The 25,025-nt window shown below is 48.2% G+C and overlaps 1 protein-coding gene across 2 annotated transcripts in view; it reads right to left on the bottom strand.

Annotated features, from left to right (window-relative positions):
* DNMBP (dynamin binding protein) overlaps positions 1–24,537 on the bottom strand; it is a 49,209-nt gene extending 24,672 nt beyond the window's left edge. The window contains exons 1-4 of one of the 2 annotated variants that reach the window (XM_083443784.1): positions 24,410–24,537; positions 9,172–9,325; positions 6,521–6,643; positions 4,255–6,120 (exon numbers count right to left, since the gene is read on the bottom strand). In XM_083443784.1, coding sequence (XP_083299910.1) covers positions 4,255–6,120; positions 6,521–6,643; positions 9,172–9,319 — 2,137 coding nt within the window. In that variant the 5' untranslated portion in view covers positions 9,320–9,325; positions 24,410–24,537. Of the gene's footprint in view, positions 1–138; positions 1,259–4,254; positions 6,121–6,520; positions 6,644–9,171; positions 9,326–24,409 lie in introns of those variants that run through there. The other variant, XM_083443785.1, reaches the window with a different exon arrangement.
* Positions 24,538–25,025: the final 488 nt, after the last annotated feature.

The raw sequence follows: 25,025 nt of genomic DNA, 5'->3' as shown, positions 1-25,025 counted from the left end.
ACTGCACTAGATGGACCAATGACAAGGCAGCTGGCTGTGATCCAAAGCCCTGCTGTTCACATGGGGCTGGCTGACCGGAAAAGGTGTGGAAATCCAAGCACATGTAGCCTTATCACCACCACACCCTGTCCAACCTACCTTGCTTTCCTTTGACGTGGTGCCTCAAGGCGCTGGGAGCCGTGCGCCGGTACAAGCTGTTCCGCTGCCAGGCTTCACCCTCCCAGTCCAGGCTCCAGTCTGACCGCCCTGTCCGTGTCCTTGGACATCCACCTTTCCACACCTGCAGTCCCGGTGCTCCAGACTGGCCAGCCACAGTTTCTGCTGCGCCAGAGTCCTCGTCCACCACGTTACGTGGCTTGGCCACTTCACAGGCAGGCGCCAACTCCCCACTGCTGCGCTCGCATCCTAACGGCCAGGACACTTGGTCTTTTGGACTGGCAGAGATGTTTCTACAATCCACAGTGCTGTTCTCAAATGTCCTTCCAGAATTCTGGGCATCGTGAAGGAGGTCTCCATGCAGCACATACTGCCTCTCCTCCTCCTCCCGACATTTCCGATGTGTTCTGCTGTGCTCCACGTACCTCTCACCTACCTTCTTAAAGTCCGCATCCAAGCGTTGATCAGCTGTGCACCAACCATCTCCCTTCCCATAGTCATCGTCGCTGCCACTTTCTCTCCAGTGGTTTGCACCCCAAGCATCCACGTTCCTCAAGGCTTTGATGCCAGCATCCACGTAAAAGCCATCTTGATACCAGCTATAGGGCTTCCTGCAGGCTGCCCTGGTGGCTTTCTCACTGTCTGTGTAGTAGCCAGCTTCCTCCAGGTGACCATTGCCTACTGCCTTGTGCTCTTCGTACAGCTTGTTCCTGGTTCTCCTCCTCCTCCGGTCGGTATATTGTCCACCTTCCTCCCCACAGTCCCTGCAGACTCTGGCCATTTCGCGGTCTCTGTACCAGATCTCCCCCTTCCTGAAGTGACCACAGGCTCTGCCCACTGGCCTGGTGGTGCCATACAGTTCTCTGCTCCTGCACTTGTTGTCCCAGTCACAATCACTGTTCTGGCCAGTTCCTCTGGCACCATCTCCTTTCCTGGCGGTGGAATTGTAGTCCTCATACTCCCAGCTGGGGAACCAGAGGCTCCTTGCCTCGGGGTAGGTGCACATGTTCCTCTTGGCATGCCCCCACCCTCTTCCCCAGGGTTCAGTTTCTTGGCGACATCCACCCCCCCCCCACCTCTCCCCACACCTCACCCTGGGACTCTGCTGACTAAACACCAGCAACAGAGAAGCAGCATAACCTTCGTACCCAATAGGCAGCAAGTCCAGACAGCCTCACCCACCTGCTGGCAAGTAATGAATAACCAGAGTCCCACAGATGAGAGCTGTGGATTGGACAAGTTCCCTGCCCAAACCGGCTTCTCTGCTTTCCAATGCTGAAGGCAGCAGCCAGTGACCTCTCTCTCCCTCCCTCCCTCTCAGGGCTCCTTAACACAGGGAAACAGAAAGCCTGTGGCTTAAGTGGCCACACCTCAGGAGTGCTTCCCTGGGGCAAAGGAAAAGGGGGATATGCAGGCACTGGGGAACTATAGGCTGGACCCACCTGGGCCACGTCTGATCTGCTTGTGGGAGAAACAAAGCCACCTTTGGTTTTTAAAGGTAGGGCTCTGTGTTTTACTGCTTTATTTTCTGTATGGTTTATTTTTACGGACCCCACTTAGAAATGCTAAGGATTAAATGGTGCCTGAATACCTTAAATAAATAAAATCAATAAATATACAGCCAACTTGTATATAAATAAAATCAATATATATACAGTCACCCTTGGTCGCTCAAGAATGCACAAAAACGCACACATTTAAAGCTGTTCTGATTCCACACATACATCACAAGACTGTATTGTTTGATCTGTGAGAGCCTGGAGAAACCAATGATTTTAGAGCCCCAGGCTCTAACAGGGTTCACATTTCAGGTCAAAAGCATTTGCCCCTAGTCAAGCCACTATTTCACAGATTCAGTCCCGGTAACTTGAGAAATATACTGCAAGCATCTAGGAATTTTCATGAGAAATGTTAAGCTCAAGGGACAAAAAAACCTAGTCCAACAGACTTCAACAGCTTGTGCAGGAACCTAGTAGCCTCAGCAACCAATAGTTTTCATTCCAAAAGAATGCAGAGAAAAACCTGAAACCATGTTGGCAGTTTTTGCTAATTAGAGAAAAGGAGGGAGGGAGGGAGGGAGATATCTGGGGAGGGATTTCAAGGGTCACAAAACACAATTACCAGCCACTCCCCTTGGATCCCTGCCCATATTTTACCAAGAGTACTATGATATCCTCAGCACATTTTTTCACATATAACTCAATCCTGTTTTTCCAGTTCTCTCTGACCCCTCCCCACAAAAAGAGAATAAAAGCAATGCCGTCAGCAGGACCAGAGTGAGGACAAGAAAATGCACAGGACTCCACTTCAGCACCCTGCTTCTTCCTAGAGAAGCATCCCTGAGACAAACTGTTTGATTTTGGTGGCCCTGTTTTGTAAAATGCCAATGGTGCTGGCATGTTTTGCCTTTCACCTCACAACAGCTGACACAGGCTGTGTCTGTCAGCAAGGCACCTTACTCATTCAAGTGGAGTAACGCCTGTGGAAAGGAGATACCTGCAGGACTACAGGCCCTGAGAAAAGGCGGCAGAGGTGCCCTGAGGTGGGTGGTCAAGTAATGGAGGGAAGCAAATGACAAAACTGGTATTTTGGAGAATGAGTGTGTTGTAGTGGTTAGAGTGCCAGACTAGGAACTGGGAGACGAGGGTTCTAGTCCCTACTTGACCATGAAGCTTACTGGGTGACACTGGGCCAGTCACAATCTCTCAGCCTAACCTACCTTATAGAAATGTTGCAAGGAGGGGGAGGGATACGTATGCCACTTTGAGCTTCTTGGAGGAAAAGTGAGGTATAAATGTAATAATAATCATTAAAAAAACCAGAAAGACAGAGAGAACAATATAAAATAAAAACAGTCAAGAAAAATATATATACAGTGGACACTTGAGATGCAAACGTGATCCGTGCGGGATGCACGTTCGCAACCCTCATTTGGGCATCTGAGCACGTGCGGGTTGCAATTCGGCGCTTCTGCGCATGCACAAAGCGCGATTTAGCACTTCTGCGCATGTGCGACCGCCGAAACCCGGCAGTAACCCATTCCGGTACTTCCAGGTTTCGGCGGTCCGCAACCCAAAAATCTGAAGCTGCTGTAACCCAAGGTATGATTGTATAAGTATTTCTTTTATTTTGTTGTCTAGCTCAAGCAAGGAGAAAGACCATTCTTACTATGCTGCCTCTGCAGCGGTCAAAAGGAACTGTGTGAGAAGAGGGAAGCACACATCCTTGAGCACATGCACTGAGTTTAGGAGCAAGCTGCCTGTCAAAATGCTAGTCCAGCGGCAGAAAGTTCCAAAACAATGTCTGTGCAGGTGCAGAACCCAAGTACAGGACTGACCAGAGACCACGAAGAACAAAGGCAGAAAACCTGAGGGACAATAATCATGCAATTGTGGGAGGCTTAGAGGAAACATCAGCCAGGAAGCTGGGCAAGAAATCTATCCTCTCTCTCCAACAAGAAAAAAACAGCAAAATGAAAGCCCCTGACTCCACCAAGGTACCAGTAAGTCCAGTGCCACCTAGCGGCTAAACTATACAATGACACTATCCACACGCAAGCAAATTTGCCTAATCCTTTATTCACTCAAAGAATTTGAGAAAGGGTTTCTTTTAAGTGCAGGGACGCGGGTGGCGCTGTGGGTTAAAGCCTCAGCGCCTAGGGCTTGCTGATCGTAAGGTCGGCGGTTCGAATCCCCGTGGCGGGGTGCGCTCCCGCTGTTCGGTCCCAGCGCCTGCCAACCTAGCAGTTCGAAAGCACTCTCGGGTGCAAGTAGATAAATAGGGACCGCTTACTAGCGGGAAGGTAAACGGCGTTTCCGTGTGCGGCTCTGGCTTGCCAGAGCAGCGATGTCACGCTGGCCACGTGACCCAGAAGTGTCTTCGGACAGCGCTGGCCCCCGGCCTCTTTGAGTGAGATGGGCGCACAACCCTAGAGTCTGTCAAGACTGGCCCGTACGGGCAGGGGTACCTTTACCGTCTTTTAAGTGCATCTTCCCCAAAGCCCAAGTGGTAATGTCCCCACACACTGGATTACTGGTAGCAAATTGCATAGCATTCTACACATCAGAAATGATAAATACAAAACTGATCTGTACTTACCTTTCAGCTCTTGCAGTTCCAAGTGCAGGCTGGACATTTTGCAGTCGCAAAACTCCAGGTTTTCCAAAGTCTCCGCTCGCCCAAGCCCACCCTGTGGCTGCTCCAGCATTGTGCTGAGCTCCGCACGGGTCTTGCTGTAAACATCCAGTTCTTGCTCCAGTTCCTGGATACGGTTCAGCAGGAAGTGGCACGGAGATGCACCTCTAGGCTCGTCGCTGCTGCCTTGTCTCTCTTTGCTCCCTGGCTGCAGCTTGGCAGGAGCTGGGCTCCTCCTCTGGCTGCTGGGAGGTGGAAGCGGTGCTGGCCTGGATGGCCTCACAGAGGTTGGCAGAGTCTGAGAGGGAGGTGTAGTTTTGGGGCTGTGGCCTGCAGGCGAATGAAGTGAGGCAGAGACTGGGGTGCTAGGCCGGGGAGGCGGTGGCCTCAGCACCTTCCTCCTCGGTGGAGTGTGCTGCACTGAACCACGTACAATGTCCTTCTCAGAGCTGAAATCCAGGATGGAAAAGTGCCGGGAGCTGCTATCATGCTGGGGGGTCCCACAGCTGCCAGGGCTAATGGGGCCTGCCAGGCTCTGCTCAAACTGAGCCAGCTGCTCTGTCAGTTTGGAATCGAGGTCTCCACAGCTCTCCCCATGGAGCACCCCTTGGGGGCGCTCGGCCCGAGCACCACGGCAGACAGGCCAAGTATCCAGGCCCTCGTGTGTCCCACTGAAGCTGGAAGAGCGGGATTTGGGCTTCCGCCGCTGGATGTCCACGTAAGCAGCCAAGTCCTCGCAGCGCATGTTCTTGTGGGAAGGACTGTGAGCCTCTCTGTCCCACTCCAAGGGCTTGCAGGCCTCTGAGTAGCTCCATGAGGTCCTTGAGCTCTGGTTGGACTCTGCGTTACTCACTTGACCACAGAGTTGGCCCTTTGGCTGAAGAGCAGGCTGAGGTATGAAGGAAACTCCATTTACGGCTTGGATAGGGTCCACCGAGGGAGAGCTTGACCTATCTGAGGGAAAAGATTCCAGGCAGCCTTCATTTGGGCGGCTGAGCATTTCATTCTCTTTGAGCTCAGAGTCCAAATGGTCTTCATGTACAGCAAGGTGGCCAGGCTTCTCCTCAGTGCAGGCCGGGCTCTGTCGAGGCTCCTCCCACATGGCAGGAGGACCTGCTTTGGGGGTGCTGACCACCTCAGAGTCCATGTCCTTTGGCAGACACCCAGATTCCCATTTCTCCCTAACTGGAGAACTGCTCTCCTCCAACCTCACAAACCTGTGAGGGAAGATCCCACGTCTCCCTCGAAGCTCCCCCTCCAGCCAACCATCTTCCAGGACTTCCAGAATCCGAATCCTGTCTCCCACCTCAAAGTCCAGCTCTGCTGACTCCAGAGCTTGGAACTGATAGAGAGCGATCCCATAAGGCCCCAGAAACTCCTCACCGTCACTCCATGCCTTCTCCTCAGGATGAGGGTATGTTCCTTTCACCCCATTAACACTGTGGATTTCTGAGGTCCCAGGCTCCTCTGGACCAACCTTGGCTTTTAGCGGACCCAAAAGCTCCACGAACCCCTCAGGGAAGATACCTTGGCGACCCCCAAGCTCTCCTTCAAACCATCCAGGCTCAGGGATCCCCACAATGGTAATCATATCCCCTTCCCGGAAGTCTAGCTCCTCCTCCAGCTGGGCTGAGAGGCTCATCAGCGCTCGGGCCTGGCCCAGGGCATAGGGTGGCATCTCCAGGGTGGTGCCGTAAGGCGACCGAGGGCCGAAGGCTGAGAGGCAGAGTTCTCGCACGCATGATGAGGGGAAGAAGCCTCTGGCTCCCAAACAGCTTCGGCCTTGGGGCCAAGGAGAAGACGCAGAACCATCCAGAATCACTAGGTCTCCTGCAGGGATAAAGGATATGAAGTCAGGGGATTTCTAAGGTGTCACCTACAGCACCCCCTTGCTTAGAACCCCTCAGGGTTCTAACACTAGGAGATATAAGTAACCCCAAAGCCACAAGGGCTCACAGCAATCTAGACGGCACTTGCCAACAATGGGCATCGCAGGGATAGGAAAGGTGGGCCATGGCTACTATTCTGGGCACTTTCTTGCTATCCTAGGTGCTCAGAGCTCAACCCCAGCCATGGCAAATGCAGCAGAGCATGAAGTTGCCAGCAGTAAAAGTCCTTGGATCATTGTAGCTGGAGTTCTGGGGAAGAAGACACTAGGAAAGGGGCTGTTGGAGAGAAGGACCAGGCTGAACAGCCCCCTCTTTGACTACCCGATGGATTCCACCAGTACCTCTCTGCAAGCTGAGGCTGCCAGGCTCCTGGGAAGTAAAATTGCTGGTGCAAACAAACAGCTTTTCTCCTTGTTTCAAAGCAGGAACTTCCATGGGTTCCACAAAGCTGCTGGGAAACTGTCCTAGAATGAGAGAGAGAGAAAGAGAGAGCACACACTGTCAATAGCAGGGAAATGTTCCCGTGAACACAGATCACACAAGTGCCTCTGCACCAATACATCCCACTGTTCTCTAGGACATGCAAGCATCTCTTTCCAGGGACTCAGCAAGATTGGTAAAGAAAGAGAGATATGCATTGTATATGCAATATAACACCGTGGCACCAGATGGCACTGTGGAGTCTAGTCTTTCCCAACTGGATTTCCAGTATGAGTTTACAATGTGTTTAACTGAATCGCTTCTTTGACATGTCTAGATCCAGCCCAGGGATCTGTAATTCTCACTGAACCACCCTTCGTTAGGCCAACCAAAACGTCACAAAATAGCATGTAAGCTTTCAAGTTCTGCAGGAATCTTCAAAAGGGGTGAAGAGCCATTTCCCCATTCCATCTAGCCAAATGAAGAGTTCCGAAGAAAGCTGTAAGATTTAATTTGAACTAACCTTTCTGAATGGCCTTGTTTAATATGTTTTGTTCTTTCTTGGAAAATGTATCTTTTATAAAAGACCCATCCATCATGATGTGTTTTCTTTTAATGAATCCACCCTATTCCTGTGACTGTAATTTGTTTGAACTGTTTTTAATACTGAATTTTAAGCTGTAACCCACTCTGGGACTTCTTGATGGTGATGGACTGGTATTATTATTATTATTATTATTATTATTATTATTAGTTGGGAGCCTGTCTTGGTAAGCCAGGAGGCCGATCCAGATGTCGGAATCCATTCAATACAAAGGCCACATCCTAGCACCTAGACAGCTGTAGGATCCCAGATCTGCAGGATCCTCTTCTCTCCAATGAATAAGCCTTGTTTTACTCCAGTTTAAACTTCAGCATTGAGAACAAAGTTGAAATGATCCATTTTATTTTAATGCATTGAACAGATTACTCCACAGCATGTAACTGGAACTTGAAAGGATTTTGAGTTGAGGTGATGAAAATCCCTCTATGCTGACATGTTACCTACAGCTAAGAAGGCCTTGCAAAACTTCCATGTTTTGTCATGGAAGGAGTAAAGACAGGACTGCTATTACAGATCCGGCTTTAAGCTTTGCCCTGTGGTGCACACAGGAGGAAAGTCCTGAGGGAGAGGGAAAGGAAAGTTTGAGAATGGCGCCCTCTCCTGGCCATGAAGCATTCTCTCTCTCTGGTACGTCTCATTTACACTGGCAATTGCTGGACGGCTATACAGCTTGCTTCAGGCTCAGTCTAAGGATTTACAAAAGGAGAATTGAGATTCTCAAGCTCCAGTGACCTGCGTCCTGCCAACTTGACAAGACAGCAGCCACTTTGTTCATGCCACAGTAATGTGGACAAGCTTAAAAAGGTAAAGGGACCCCTGACGCAATGGAGTTGCGGCGCTCCTCTCGCTTTATTGGCCGAGGAAGCCAGCCTACAGCTTCCGGGTCATGTGGCCAGCATGACTAAGCCGCTTCTGGCGAACCAGAGCAGCGTACGGAAATGCTGTTTACCTTCCCACCGGAGCGGTACCTAGTTATCTACTTGCACTTTGACGTGCTTTCGAACTGCTAGGTTGGCAGGAGCTGGGACCGAGCAACGGGAGCTCACCCTGTCACGGGGGATTCAAACCGCCAACCTTCTGATCGGCAAGTCCTAGGCTCTGTGGTTTAACCCACAGCACCACCCGCGTCCCGTGTGGACAAGCTTAGAGCAGTGGAAATGATAAGGGAGTGAGAGCAAGGACTGGCGCTGCATCTTCTTCTTTCCCCAGGGCTGAGGGCAAGTGGCCAATTGCTAATGACAAGAACTGGCACATCCAGGGGAGATGTGCACTTCCACTGGCAGAGACAGCAGATGAGCCTTTTCAAGGCACAGATCAAAAGGTGGCTCTCAAGGGAAGACCCAGCACTGCAAACAGGACACCAACTGGCTTGCTGGTTTCATTGCTTTGCCATCTGCTATATTGTTCTGGGCACTGTTGTCATGCTAATCCCACAATATGAGAACCCTGAGTATGTTGAGACACGCATCTTTTATTAGACTGGCTGGCTTGTTGAAGGAAACTAAGAAAAGGGAGCAAAGCAAGCTTTTGGACATAGATGATAGGTTCCAGCTGAAGGTTTTGAAGACCTTATGACTGCATACAGAGGCCACATCAGACCACTTCATGTGGCGGCTGCTTGTATAGTATCTTCCATTTGTGTGTAGTTCACCAAGTTCATAATCGAGCCTATTTCCTTCATGGCACTGCAAATGCATATCACACAGGGAGCTCTCATTCTAGTGTGTTAGTAACTGCAAAATTGACCCTCAACTCCTTAACTGTGTTGTTTATCTCTCATCTTCTGGAGAGACTGCTGGGCCACCAAGGAGATATCTGAGGCCTGTTTCTGGTACTTGGCTGGTATATTCAAAGCTCCCAAATAGAAGGAGGGCATTTACATAGCTTTAATCCCCACACACCCTGAGTTTTGCTTCATGCTGGCTTGCTTCTAATCCAACCATTCCTATGAGGCCCTTTGACTCCCACCTGTGACTCCTTCCTTCTTCCCAAGGAGCCAGAATTCGTCTATGACTGCCAACACTTCTATGACATCCCCCACAAACAGTGGCAACTCTTCGGAGACACTGGGGCAGAAGTCAAAGACAGCCCGTACCACAGAGCCTGCCTCCATCATTGGGATCTGCAACGAAAGGATACAGAGTCAAGGCCTGGGAAACACTTATGTCATGTCACAGACTGCAAGGGGAATTTTGCATAGGAGCAGAGATTCAGGAGCACTAAGCAACTTCAGAAGTAGCATGGAGGTTTGCATCAGTCTGGATACAATGGGAATGGGGAATGTATGACCCTCCATATTTTGTTGGGCTACACCTCCCAATGTCCCTGACCACAGTGACCAGGGCTTCTGGGTGTTGGGAGTCTAACAACATCTGGAGGGGACACATGCTTCCCATTCCTCAGATACAAGATCACATTTGTGTAGTATTGCGATCATTTGCACCCAGAACCCGTGTGGCCACCCTGTACCTCAAGTTCAGCGCAAGGGAGCTCCATATGCTCTATCTTCTCAGCCAGCTCCATTCAACAGGACTGAATGGAGCCACCACTAGACTGCTATCCTTTCCTACAAATATCTGTGGCCAGTGCTTGGTAGTGACCCTCATTCTCTACAAACACTTCACAGTAAGAAGTTAGACTTTGTCTGAACGGCAGTCCATTCTGACTCCTGTTTTTTTGACCTGATTCTGTCCTACCCTTCTTTTCTGCTTACGTCAGCTGGTAGGGTGTGAGACTCTTAAACACAGGCTCGTGGGCTGAGCAAAAGGTTTCTGCATTGCAGGGGGTTGGACTAGATGAACCTCGTGGTCCCTTCTATGATTCTATGATCTATTATCCTTTTCAATGTTTCTTGTATGTTGACCTTCAGGCCCTCCCCACCCATTTTTCCCATGCTTTGCCTTCAAAGTTTAGTTCTTGATGAGTTTAGCTGTTCCTCCACCCTGTTGCAGCTTCACTTTTGACCTTGGATGGACTGGGTGGCAACCTCCATATCTTATAATTACACGCAGCTGCCAGTTGTATAGCTAGGGACTGGGAAGCAGTGGGGGTGGAGAACCATAGGTCAATAGAAGACCACTTGTTTTGTATGTAGAAGGTCTCATCCTGGCACCTCCAGATTTATTTATTTTGTGATACAGTACCTGATGGTGGGAAAGGGCCTCTGCCTGTGAGCTTGAAGAGGCCCTGCCAGTCAGAGCAGACAATACTGGACTAGATAAGACAATGAGCCTGATCTGGTATAAGGGGGCTGACTACGTCCCTATGATTATCTGGTACAAGTTCTTGATACTGAATCTGACCCAGCTTCCACCAAGCCCTGGGATCCTGCAATGCCTCCTGCAAAGATTCTCCTACAGTCCAAACTGCCTCGATAATTCACAGGGAGCAGTTAACTTCCTTGGTAAAATGCCATCCAGCTCAGAGGGCTGTTCTCCATCAACTGCATTACAGGAAGGGCCATTCGTCCTTGTCAATGTATTTATATTTCACATTTCCCACAAGTAAATCTGTGCTCAAAGCAGATCACACACAAAAAACAAAGTCTAGCTGCAGTACAAAATGCTACGGAAGTACAAAATACGACATATAATATCACAGCAACATAACACTAAGAAAGTAATAACCAACAATTAGCTCAATTGGTTAGAGCATGGTGCTGATAACACCAAGGTCGCAGGTTTGATCCCTGTAAGGGACTGCTGCATATCCCTTCATTACTGGACGAGATGATCCTCAGGGTCCCTTCCAGCACTACAATTCTATGATATAATTCGTTCCAGAGGTCTGTTCTTAACCTGAAACTGTTCTTAACCTGAAGCACCACTTTAGCTAATGGGGCCTCCCGCTGCTGCCGCGCCACCAGAGCGCAATTTCTGTTCTCATCCTGAAGCAAAGTTCTTAACCTGAGGTACTATTTCTGGGTTAGCGGAGTCTGTAACCTGAAGTGTATGTAACCTGAAGCATATGTAACCTGAGGTACCACTGTACATATACCGTAATTAGCAGTTCATTTACCATATATAAACATTTAAGTAAGCATACAAATAGGTCAAGTTCAAGTATCTATTTGGACTTCATTGCTGGGGAGGTGTTTCTCCCCAGCCCCAAACAATTTTGTACTTGTAAATGAAACAAACAAGACAGGCACTTTCTTTTTTAGCAATGTGAGGGGAGAAAGAAGCACAACACTGGTGCTAGAAAGCCACTCTGAAAACATTCATAGTCTCTAGACTGTGTGTTAGATCCAGACAGCACTATCAGGACTTTATTTCTCTCTCTCTTTTTTTTAAAGGAAAGGGAGGATTGCACAGGTTAAGTCCAAAGTATCAGCTGGGACAAATATCATAAAAAGAAGAAAGATGAGTGACCCTCGTTCATAGATGGTGTGCAAACAGATCGGATACTGTGATAGGAAAGAGAGAATCAGGCAAGCGACTTCAGTCCCACCACTGAACAGGCTCCTCCTCCAAAAGATGCACCATTTGGGCTGGCATTTTCCAAATGACCAGACCACCAGAAAGCTTGTTGTGAGAAGGCAATGGAAGTGGTGGGCAGTGAGGAGGGGGTAGCCATTCTGGACCATTCCCCCAAGCTCCAGAATCAGGCTGTGTGAAAGGAACCAAGAGTGCAGGGTCAGGAGAAGGAGGAATTCCTGTCAGGAAGGGACGGCAAGATGGAACGGAAACTTAGCATTTCCCTGACGCACAGAAACTGGGCTCTGGGCTGCCAACGACCAGCAAGCTATGTGCAAATGGTGACAGGCATAATCTATACAAAACCCAGGAAGCAAGCCCCTATATTGCCACTTCAAAAAAAGGGGGGGTTCCTCCTGACCCTAGTAGGGTGACCAACTTTTTTACGGGTTCCTGCACCTGCAACAGCAACTCGATCACCAGATGTTAGCAGATGGTAAGGCTGATCCCAATGCTATGAAAAAGCTTGTCTGCTGTTTCTGCACATCAAACGGCTGTTAAAAGCACAGGAGGGCCAGATGCTCTTTCAGGTCAGGTGGAAACCCTATGCTCAGTACCTTTAGAAAAGAGAAAATCAGCTCTATCCCAGGGCACTTAATGGGGGCAGGGGTAAGCCCTTTATGCCAGGAATACAGATTGCCTGAGCCCCATATATTGTGAAAGCTGATATTCTGACACAGCTTTGATTCCTGCATTGGAGCAGGTTAAACTGGATAACTTTGGGGTCCCTTCCCACACTATATTTCTATGATTCTACTCCCCATTGCTACCAACATCAGAAATCAACAGACACAGAAAACATGGTTACACATTAAATGACACACTTGCCTTTTCTCAGGCAATGAAGAGTACCGTATGCTACACCCCCCCCCCACAAAAAACCCAAATACCCCCCTGTGTTAAACATGCACCTCAGAGCAATGTCCAGGGCACTAGGTGCTTAGATTTGGGGAGGAACAATTGGGATTGTTTTTATAGAAGTGTGTGCATAAACCCATAATACAGGATGGATGAGCGAAAGAGCTAGAGGGAGCAAACGTGTTTTGCTGATGGCATTGGTTTTTTTATTATCAGGCACTAGCAGCTTCACTCATGGCAACAATGTGAAGCTGGCATTTCTCAAAAATGCTGCCTTAGCAATTCCCAGTGTTTAAGCCCCAGGCAAACCCAGAAACATGCCATAGGTTACACTTCAAATGATACTCCCAGGCTGCAGAATATGTACACTGAGTTCTTCCCCGGACCTCTGTGGAGCACACCAGATCAACACTTCCCACCCCACCAACCTGTAGACTTGCTACAGGTATCTATCCTAGAGCATCAATAGCGACTGGGACCATTTTCCTGCATGTCTCCTGTGTCTTAAAACCACAGGGAAAAGGAGAAGTGCTCACTTGCAAAACGGGGTGATGAAGTTTCAGATTCTGATGCAAAATGCTGTCTATTAAAGCAAGTCAAGGAAGCAGCGCAAGTTAAATGTTATACTGCACCTCTACCATTTCAGTACAAATGAATGCTGCAAAATAGCAATGCTTATCCTTCAATATCACGGATCTGAGCTCAAAGTCAATAAAATGCTACTGCTGTTCTGTAGAAGGAAAAGGAGCAAACTAACAAATTTCTGCAAGCTGCATGTTCTTATAGCTCCCACATCCCTCCATGAAGTCTGTGTTTTGCAGTTGTCAAGAAAGAAACTGTATAGACCAAGTTCTCAAGAATCATGCCTGTGAAGCTGTGTACACACTTCAGTTTACTCTGCTTCCAGTGGTTTGGAACATACAACATTAGCTGCAATACACACCTGTCCTGTATCTAGTCTGACATTTCTTATGAAATACTGAGTTTTTATAAGTTTAGCCCAAGTCAGCTTTGATGTGAATTAAGAAAAGAAGGCTCTATCTGTGTTTTAAGATGGCAATGTGTACACAGCTGAAATCTCTCAAATTAATGTCCTGAAGTTCTTTGAAACAATTTAAAATGCCCCACAAGGTTCCATTCAGTTTCACTAATCCTTGTTCATGAGCGTCTAGAAATCACCACCACAAACACAAAACACTTCCATGAAGTAGCGTGCTAAACCTTAATTATTCACTATACGGCAGGAACAAAAGACATTCTTTGTCCATTTGTCTTAATGCAGGAATCTGTTACATACTAAGAAATCTCAGCCCACTTTGCACTGAGGGATGATTAAGCACAAGCCACACCTTGTGTCTGTCTTGCCTAGAAAACTGCATAGGCCAAAAGTTTTGGTTTTTTGTTGTTGTTGTTTTTTGCAATAACATGCTACAATGTAGAGAAACCAATGTTTAAACGGCCTTAAAATGCAGAGTACAAATTAACACAACCTGTCACAAATACAGCCCAACATCACAAGGTGCAATCCAGGACAGAACAGGAGTCCCTGGCAGATTTGGACAAACACTCACCAAAGCATCTGACAGACTTTGAAACAGGATAGGATAAAAGATCTGGAATTTGAGATGGTAGAAAAAGCAAGGAGAAAGGAACCACCATATAGATACAGATTGAAACTGAGATATAGGATATGAGATATAGGCAGAGAAAGATAGAGTTATTTATGTTTATATATAAATGGAAGAGCTGCAGCTCAGTGGTAGAGAACATATTTAGCATGCAAAAGTCCCAAATTTAGTTCCTGACATCTTCAAGTTGAGCTAGAAAAAATTCCTGCCTGGAACCATGGACAACTACTGTCTCTCAATGCAGACAATACTTAGCTAGATGGACCAATGGCTGGCTCTCGGCATAAGCAGCTTCCCTTTCCAAGGAGGAAAGGTCTCCTCCACTACTGTAAACTGACAGGAATCATATCCCCTTCCTCAGAACAGAATTTGTTGTGGCTGTCAAGAAAGATGGGGAAAAACAATTGGGGCTGAGACAATGGGGATTCTTTGGCATGCCTTGTGGAAAGCAATTAATAAATAAAACAAACAAATTAATGATAATAACTGGATTTGGGAGCAGTTCCAAGCCTGCCATGAAGCATAAGTTATGCTGATTCCCCTGCACTCAAGGGGTTCTGATCCATAATAGCAATAGCTACTGTCTTCCAAGGGCCACTAGACTCAGGTACGCCCTCATCCATAATACAGCCAGGTAAAGAAGACACCGCTTCTGGTTTGACATTTTCACAGCAGCTGATGCAGCAGGATGAATGCTGAGGAAGGAGCCCTGGTGATGCTCCTGATTTAAAAAAGTTCAGTCAGCTGGGCAAGGCATGTGGGTGTTAATGAGTAAAGAATGTCCTAAATGGAGGATGAGGAGGACTGCTGAGATAATGCCAGGACATTCCTTCAGTTACTATACGCCATGGGGAAGGAACGTGTTAAAAGGGCAGCAAACAGCAACAACAACAACACTCTACATTCTCTATCACACTCTCATGTGTAAGGTCTGAAAAACAATGAAGAGTAAGAGGGTCCACCACAAATGCAACACTTCCAGTGTTGCCACAAACCATCCTTAATTCTGGCAGTGAGGGTGGGGAGAATAAGCAGGCAGAAACCTGAGATTCTTTTCCTCTTGCGAGATTGTTTTAATGCACTGTGGAAAGATCTCCTCCACTTCTGGCGGGCTGACTCAAAAGGGCTTGCTTATTCCACGACCGGGATGACAGCGGAGTGTTGTCTTCTCAGGAACATCTGCCTGCCAAGCCTTGCTCTAAACTTATGCCTGGAGGGAGGAAACAACCTTCCCAGCTCCATCCGGGCTGCATCATTAGACAGCCCTGCCTTCTGTCCCAAACAGCAAACTGTTCCCAGATTCCGTGCTTTGAGCCTCCTCCCCTTGGCCAGCCATATCCGTGCCAAGTGTAACAGCCCTGCGCACGCTGCAGCAGGAGGCAACGATCCAAGGGAAAGCGTTTTCACCCACCCACAGGCCTGGGGTCACGGATGAGTCACACGCCTTGCTGGCTTGCCAGCACCGCTCCCCTTTACCTCTGGGAGATCTGCAACTGAACAGAGATGATCAAGGGAAATGGATCTACAGTAGAATCCCATCTAACACAGCAGTAGAGGCCTTAACAGAGGCCTGTTAAGTCAGAGGCCTGTTAAGTCAGCTAGAAGCCTCTACTCTCTTAGCAGGCCTCCATGTGGCAAGACACTCCTGCTTCCAGTCCCCTCAGTCTCCAACATGGTGTAGATATCTCTCTTGTTCTTTAACTGCTTCTGGGGGAGGAGGAATCCCAGCCACATGCTGCAGCATGCACAGAAAGGAAGCCAGCGCAGTATATATCGCCAGTACGGGAAAGCCAATCCCATGGCCTGAGCAGCCAAGTTAAACAAAAGCTGTATGAAAGAGCCAGCTACAACCAGGGCTGAACGTGAGGCTGTTCAAACTGCACTTGGAACCACAAGTTGGGGGGATTCTAGCACAAGTCATCTGGATGGCCATGGCTGGAAATATAACGCTGGACTCAGGGCTATTTTTCTAGAAAAAGACATGCCAGAACTCACCTTTATTTGCCTATAATGGCAATGGTGCCCACCTGAGAGGCGCCAGAACTGAGTTTCGGTGAGTTCCCGCTGAAAAAACACACCCCTTGGGTTGAGGCATCATCAAGAAGTACCTGAAGCTGTATTGCTGTCGTCTGCTTGTTAGTTTGCCCCCAAAAGGGGAGATTACAGAATAGTTGGAGAGGTTATCAAAGTGATGTTGTTGGTTTTTTTTAAAGGAAGGTTTTGAGCACCTCTTGTACAGGACATAGGATTTCTCTTTACCTCAGCTAACCGCCTTTGTAAACCAACCCCATCTGTCACTGAAAGACAAGGGCCTGAATCTGGAGCAACAGCGAACGCCTGCAGTTCTCCAAGTATCCTGTCAACATCCGAGAACAAAACAAGCTGAAAGTGATCCAAGCAGCAACAACAAGAGGTTGTCAAGGAGACCTCTGACTTGGACACTCTCACAACTGTGGCTTCCAAGCTGGACCAGAGAGGAAACAGCTTCACAAATGTGTCACAGCAGCCCGTAGATTTCTCTCCTTCTGGGTGGGCAATATCTGGGGGCATCTGCTGTTCCTTCATTGGCAAAAACAGCAACAACACTCCTGGGTCAACACTCCAGGACTGATAGATAGGAAAGAACTGCTTGCCACATTAACCAACATAGCATGAGTCAAATGGACTGAATAAGTCCAGCTAATTTCAGCATGATGTTTCAGCCACCTGTGCTCTAACCATGACCCCAAATTCTTGAAGATCTCAACTCCCTATGTATTTGAAGGAAAGGGTTAGAGCACCCAGGAGCCCTTGCACCAATGGCCAAAGTCTGTATAAGGCACCTCCTTATAGATTTCAGGTGCCATCCAGATGTTGCTCCCATCCTCCCTGACCATTGCCTTCATAAACTGGGACTGGTGGGAGTTATAGTCCTACAAGTTACCTATCCCAACCAATCAGCAACCTTTCAGCAAGGCCAGTGGACTGGATTATGGTACCTTGATGCCAAATATCTTGTCTTCATTCCTGATCAGATCCTGATATTTGAGGAAGTGCAGCACAACACACAGAACACCAACAGAGAGCCCTTATGCCCTGCTACACATTCCTACCTCAAGCAGTCTCATGTTTAGAAATGCTTATTTTTAGGGCTACATTTCCCCATCCATCCTGGCTCTTACAACTGACTCTTGTTTTTATTTTGCTTTTATTTGTCCAGTCATCTTTTTTTAAACCCAGTTTATACCGCATTGCCAGGAAGGAACAATGATACACTCACCATATGGCTGAGCCCACCCCACTGACCTAGATAGGAAGGCCACAGAGACACAGGCCTGAGAAATAGCAAAGGGAGATGCCTCTTCCACAGCAGGGAGTCCTAAGCAGTGACAGAGTCTCATGCGGGATAAGGACATTTTCCCACCCGGGCAAATAATGGCTCAATTTGCCCCTCAATACATAAATCGTAATAATAGACTTGGAACTTTTAGGAGGGAATGCTCCTTTGCGGCTACTAGTGCTAGGATAATCTCCCATCAGGCTCTGTGTCACAAAATTAATACCAAATGTATTACTAAGTCAGACCTAAGATCTTGCATCACTTAAGTGCCAAAACCAGAAAATCAAGGGTTTCACAAGTACAATGAAGCCTATGTTCCCCATTCCACCGATATTCCGCTCCATACAACTGGACCTAATTTTCTCAGAGGGGCTAATGACTCAACTGTACAGCAATGCTGCTAGAAACTGGAGGATGCCAAGGGAGATCCTCAGCTGCAGATTTGATGCAAGCAGGAAAGATGGTGCAAGTATGTCCCTGTCATCCTTATTCATTTACAGAGAACATTCAAAAGGTACCATCCACCCTGGGCAGTATATTTAAGAAAGCCAAATCATGCATCTTCAAAGCCTACCTCATGTGGCAGCTTCACTGCATCCTTCTAGCACTGATGAGGGACCGTATCCCAATGAATGCCTTAAGCCTTTACATTTGGGCTCTCTCTGAGTGTCACTCTGACTCTGCAGCAGTTTGTTTGGCTAGTTCATGACATTCATATACTTTGGCTCTGTTCCTGAAATGCACTGAGAATCTATTCTCTTCAACTTTTGGGTACAAAGCCTGCCACTTAGTTTCTATCTGCGTGGGCACCGATGAGCCAGTGGTGAAGCTGAGTGTTCCATCACAGGTACAAACTACCACTGCAAACAATCCTGAAGCAGACCGAGAGTGAAATGCTGAACTGTACTTTGTGCCCATGACAGAGCATTCAGAAAAAGATAACCGCTTCCACATGGCCACGAGAAATGCCAGCTCAGCCAAAAAAGGTGGGTCACCAGCCCCCTGGCCCAGAATCACATCAATGAATGAAACTAAGCATTATGGAGCAGTATATATTTTTACTTCTGTTGATAACTGGCTCTTGGAGGCTCTTGGAGCTTGCCTAGAGGCAGCACATGTTCCTAGATACAAATTATATATTCCCTTCCCATCTGCAATCACCTGGATTTTAAAAGCCACACCACAAACAGGTGACATCAGCACGTACAACCACAGGAAGCTACTGATGATAAGCAGGGGAAGGATTTACCAAACTCAAGTTCACTCTGGTGAGAAAGCTCAGTGGTATAGCTTTCACCCATACTAAAAACAACTGACCATAAATCTACAGATGGAGCTACCTACACCTGACTTAGGAACACAGACCTGCCTGTAGCTTTTGGGTGACAAAATTCAGTGCCAATTTGTGTGCTGGCTCTTCTCAAAGTCCTGATTTGACAATGGCTACAAAATCAAGGTCATGGTGCTATTGAAACCAACTGGACAGTGCAATCCTAGGCACGCTTACTCAGTAGTAAGTCCCACTGCACTCAGTGGATCTTACACCCCAGATCACAGCCTGCATTTCAAGAGCTTGTTTACTTGTGGCGAGAAAACTTCTCTACATACTGCCGTGTACTGAAATGCAATGCAATGTGACTATTTTGAACACCTATTTAATAACATGTAGGTACCCTCAACAATACTGTCAAATCCCCTAGCACTTCAAAGGGTTAAGGGAAAAAATGGGGATGGGGGAGAAGAGAAAGGATAAGAAAGGAACACAATAACTCAAAACCTGTTTACCTGGAAGAAAATCAGCCACCCTAACTGGCTTCCAAGTCAGTATACTTAGGGTTTAGGTTTAGGAGCACAGCACATCCATAAGCCAGCTAGTTCGGCACTGTCAGCTATGACTAGCAGGAATTCTCCAATGTATAATATAATGGGAGTCAAATCAAAAACTTTACCTATGTAGCATAAGAGCAGTTCCTTTATGCCAATAAGTAGTTTTGCAGTCAAAATCTGAAAGCCACGGAGAGACACAGCAGGCAAGACTCTTGAGAGCACCAGGCCAGTACAATTCACCCAAATGACTTGTGCATACTAGAGAAAACATTTATGGAAGTTGCGGGTGGCAACACCAGGGGACATGGAAAACACTTTGTGTGCTGAGTTCAGACATGAGAGACTTAACACAAAGACAAAAATGTGCTTTAGTGCAGTGCAACAACTTTTACAGTATGTGCCAAAAAATAGGGGAGCAGGGAGAATAAACTTGTGAGAGACAGATCAGTGGGATCATGAAACTAGCCAGGGGGCTCAGTTCAATCTGGGCTTTCTTTTTCATGCACTGCGTTGGGAGAGCTATGGGTTAGCAATGTTTTAAATAAGAAATAAATAAAGTCCCTCCCTTCTACACAAACAAAAGCAAGATGGCTGTGGCAAATAAGTAAAAGGTAAAGGTCCATTAGGTCCAGTTGCGGACGACTCTGGGGTTGTGGCGCTCATCTCGCTTTATTGGCTGAGGGAGCTGGCGTACAGCTTCCGGGTCATGTAGCCAGCATGACTAAGCTGCTTCTGGCAAAACCAGAGCAGGGCACGGAAACGCTGTTTACCTTCCCGCTGGAGTGGTACCTATTTATCTATCTGCACTTTGATGTGCTTTCAAACTGCTAGGTTGGCAGGATCAGGGACCGAACAACGGGAGCTCACCCCATCACAGGGATTCAAACCGCCGACCTTCTGATTGGCAAGCCCTAGGCTCTGTGGTTTAACCCACAGAGCCACCCACGTCCCATATGACTATAAGTAGACCCTTGTAAATCCTTAAAAAAGAAAAGGGCCCTAATAACGAAGGAAGTGGGGGTTCGGATAATAGCTGGGATGAAGGACACTGTGTGACATTTGTCCAGATAAAACAAGAAACGTTGCAAGAAGGCTAGTGCCTATTTAATAACCGACAAAGTTGGGAACTGACAGTGTAATCCTATGGTTATCTACTCAGAAGTAAGTCCCACTTAAGTCAGTAGGAATTCCTCCTGGGTAAGTGCCTATAGCACCGCAGCTGAAGATGGGTCACATGATGGAATGGGGGCTCTACAAACCTTTTAATGACATAAATGTTTTCATCTGCACATACCTTTAAGAATGGCACTGCTGGAAACATTCAGAGCGTTGATCTCCGTAAGGACGTGAATAAGCAATGTTGCTTATTCGGTGCTGAAAGCCTAATGCTTACTTTAGGGCATCTTGGCAAAAGTGTTGCTGTGAAGATTTAGGAAATAGCTGTACTGCTGTTCTCAGCACTGGTGTGGCCCACCCTGTAGGCCTGACAGCTGCTCTTCGCAGCAGGTCCATATGGCAGAAATGCCCCCAAGCTCTTATGAAACAGCTTGAGCCAAGTAAGGCCAGCACCAGCTAAAGCTGCACGCAAACGCAGAGGAGAGCACTTTACGTGGGCGCCGGTGACACCGTTCTTTCCGCAGCGAGAGGAAACTTGTCCTGAGGAACGCGCTCAGCAGAGCCTTGTGGTGAGGCCTACATCTCTTTGCAACCCTATTCCTTCCAGACTACGGCAAGCTCCCTAATTCCGAAACTCAGGTTTAAGAAACCCAGAATTCATGCTTCCAGCATCCTATACGCTGCTATGATCCTTTTCTAGTTAGATTAAAATATTAGGCCATTGAATAAGCAACGGCTGAGCTACAGCTCCTTTCCTCAGCCTTTTGCCAAGGAAATGACAAGCAGAGGGAATATGAATAGAGACTAAAAGCAGCATTGCAAGGAATGTAAAACTGAAGTCACTCAGGCTCTGTTCACAGGTTGTAGAATTCCTACATGCGAGTCACATATAGTAGCATGTGATGATTCTACACACAAGCGCAAGCCTGGCTTCAGATTTTTTGGGTGGCATGGGCAAGCTGTTCAAGGTGGGCACCCCCAGTGCCAACTGCAGTCCCCATGCCACAGTCTCTCCCTCACAAACTTGTGGATGAACCTTGGTGCTGCCACCAGCTTCTCCCCCTGTGGTTGTAAGTGAGGGGGCTGACCCCAGTGTGGGTGCCAAGCTATTTTGCACCCTTAGTAAGGCTAACTACTTGCAGCAGCAGCACCACTCAAAAAAATTGCTAACTTCAGTTTTCAAAAACAGATGTCTTGTACAAATGATAAAATTCTTCAAAATATAAAACTACAATATTATTAGAAATTTATAAGCTATAAAAAAAACTAATCTGTATAAAACTGTACTCCGCAAAGGTCAGTTCGGCACCCCTTTGAGAGCTGTGCCCAAGGCAGCTGCCTAGTTTACCTAATGAGAGTACCGGCCCTGGCTTATTTTCATTTATTTATATACTGCCCTTCATCACAAGATCTCAGGGCGGTTCACGGAATAAAATGCAGAATAAAAACAAGTAAATAAATAAAAGAAAACAGCAAAACAATAACCCCCCTTCCCACAGACACATTAAAAAAGCCATAGAATCTTAATCAGCCAAAGGCCTGGTTGAAAGCATCTAAAGATGTATAATAAAGGTGACAGGCAAGCCTCTCTGAGGAGAGCATTCTGCAAACAGGGAGCCACAGCAGAAAAGGCCCCGTTCTCATGTTGCCACCCTCCATACCTCTCGGAAGATGAGCGCAGAGTCCAGGGTTAGTTTATATGGGGAGAAGCTCTGTAAGGAGCAGCTACGACCATCACATAAACCCATAAGTAAGTGTGGGGGAGTTAGTGACTGCAGGAGCACTCCACTGAGACGCCCATAACAGGTGGCCTGTATGTGGGCTAGCCAGGGTGCCAGCCCCAGTAGAAGAAGAAGAAGAAGAGAAGAAGAGTTTGGATTTGATATCCCGCCTTTCACTCCCTTTCAGGAGTCTCAAAGCGGCTAACATTCTCCTTTCCCTTCCTCCCCCACAACAAACACTCTGTGAGGTGAGTGGGGCTGAGAGACTGTGACTGGCCCAAGGTCACCCAGCAGCTGCATGTGGAGGAGCGGAGACGCGAACCCGGTTACCCAGATTACGTGACTACCGCTCTTAACCACTACACCACACTGGCTCTCAGTAGGACCTCCCAGGGCACCTGAGCACTGGCAGATGCCACAGTATGATGCCAGGGCTGCACACGCAGATTGTCATCTACACACAGTAATTCCCACACAAGTGGGATCACATTTGCACTTGAGGACAGCATAATTGACATGCAGGAATTTGGTAATGTGTGAAGCAGGTTCCAGGGCAGAAAGATATGTCTCTAAGTTGCACTGTCCCATGCTATTCCCAAGATGCAATTAGGTGACATTTTAAATACTGATTTTAAACTAATTAAAACATGATAGATGTTCAGTAGGTTTTGCTATCCTGCGATGTGCAAACCATGAGTGCTGGACTGTGACCTGACTCCACGGTGAACTCCACGGTGGTCTCAATGTACATCCCATTATGTTAAAAGGCAAATTGCCTGGAATATGGAGGGCTCAAGAGACCCACCTACTTGTTCCAGGGAGGGTCTTAGGAGTGAGAAGAATCCAGAGGAAGGCTGCACTGTTGTGTCGGGCAGGAGAAGAATGCTCTTATTTGCTGAAATGTTTCACTTATCCCATCCCAAAGATTCAGGGCAGATACACAAAGAAGTATGCACAATCACAACTAATAACAGACAAGAAATGGCAGTAAAGTGGTACCTCAGTTTAAGAACAGCCCTGTTTACAAACTGTTCGGATTAAGTTTGTAAACTGAGGTACCACTGTAGCTCTAAATCTTGCAATCTTGGAATCGCTGCTCAATATACAGTGTTACCTCGGTTTCTGAACAATCCGTTCCAGAAGTCTGTTCTTAAACCGAAACCGTTCTTAAACCGAGGCGTGCTTTCCCTAATGAGGCCTCCCACCGCCGGTGCCCTTCCAATGTTCGGATTCCGTTCTTCAACCAAGGTAAAGTTTGCAAAGAGGGACACTACTTCTGGCTTTGCAGACTTCTTAAACTGAACACTTCGTAAACAGGGCTGTTCTTAAACCGAGGTACCACTGTACATATAACAAACAAACGAAAAACCATACACACAAACGCTTTTACCTTGTTTGGTCGAATTTAGCTGTTACCCGATAGCTTATAGTAGATCTCCAAACAAGAAGAAAGCTCTTCCTGCTTCTAATATTTGAGCATCTCTCTACATACCTGTTTCTAGAGTCTAACCACAGGATCACACACACACACACACACACACACACACACACACTTCTCAAAAAACCAAAAAGATTCTGATGTAACTTTTCCTTCTGTAAGAAAAGGCCGCCCCATGAGCATCAACTGTCATACTGGAATCCGCCCTACGGGGCATGTCAGTCATGGGTCGTCTGTACTTGGGTGAAGGAGGGTCGGAATGAGTAGCCAGAGTCAGATCCCCTAAATAACGATGCTGTCCCCAGAATTCCTATATAGGGTGTTGTCACCTGGGGGCGGGGAGCAAACCAGTGTTCCTAAGGAGTACGGACCATCTCCAGTAGCCGAAAGCAAGATCGCCTGGGTGCGATCCAGACCAGGACCGAGGAGGACTACCAGGGGGTAAGACTCCTGGACCCAGGGGAACTGTGGGAAACCATGGTGATGTCCTGGGCGCGCGAGGGCGCGCGTGCTGCCTTAGGGAAGCCTCCTCCGACTCGGAAGCTCAGCCTGGCGTCCCTAAGCCAACGGGGCGAGATGGGTGGGGAGCTGGCCAGGATAGCAACCCGCGATCTCCCGCAGCGGATGGGGAGACCAGTTGCCCACGCAGCTCAAGCCGCGGAGGGAGGAGCCGGGGCCGCGTCGGAGAAGTTTCCACACGAGCCCCGGGGGCAGCGCTTTCTCGAGCGGACGGGAACGAAGTGGAAGCCCCGACGGCGCGGAGGGAAGGGGGCGCCCAGGCCGGGCCCTTCCCGCTGCCGCGATGTCTCCCTCTCGGCCCCTACCTGTTGCGCGGTCCCTGCAGCCGTCGCAGCCCCGGCAGATCGCCCTCTCGCCTCGGCCCCCAGGAGCCGCCGCGGCCCGGAGCTCAGCTCCGCCCCGGCCCCAGTCGCCGCCCTCCGCAGCCGGCTGTGCTCTGAGCGCCCCCTTCCAGCAAGCGGGTGCAGCTGGGGCCGGAATCCCGCTCTCGGAGCCAGCGAGGCAGCCGTTTCCCACGGGCAGGGGGCACTGGAACAGGCAGAGGCGTGTCCATGGCTGGAGATCTGGAGGCCAGGGGCGGCGGGCTGGGGACGGCCAGGGGCGCGGGGGCACTCTGCACATGCTCCGCTCCCTGTGCCCCCCTCCGCTCCCTGCGCTGAGTTTCTTTGCCTTGCACTGAAAACTAATCCCAGAGCTTAGGGTCCCTGTGTTTTCCCTCTTTATTTAGCATCCGCCTTTGCCATACTGCTGGGATGTATCTTCACCATCGTTTTCGAGTCCCAAATGAATTGGGAAGAAAATGTATAATTGCCGTTAAAAGCGAGAACTCTGCACCAGGAATTCGAAACTTTGCAGAAAAGACGCTGCACGTTCTCCAAGCGCTGGAGAAATCACATCTTGCACAAGCCAGTTAAACAAGCA

Source organism: Podarcis tiliguerta (assembly GCF_965153285.1).
Source record: "Podarcis tiliguerta genome assembly, chromosome: 5".
NCBI classification, from domain to species: Eukaryota; Metazoa; Chordata; class Lepidosauria; order Squamata; family Lacertidae; genus Podarcis; species Podarcis tiliguerta.
The sequence above is the reverse complement of the archived record's forward strand: the minus strand, read 5'-3'. Positions and strand labels throughout refer to the sequence as shown.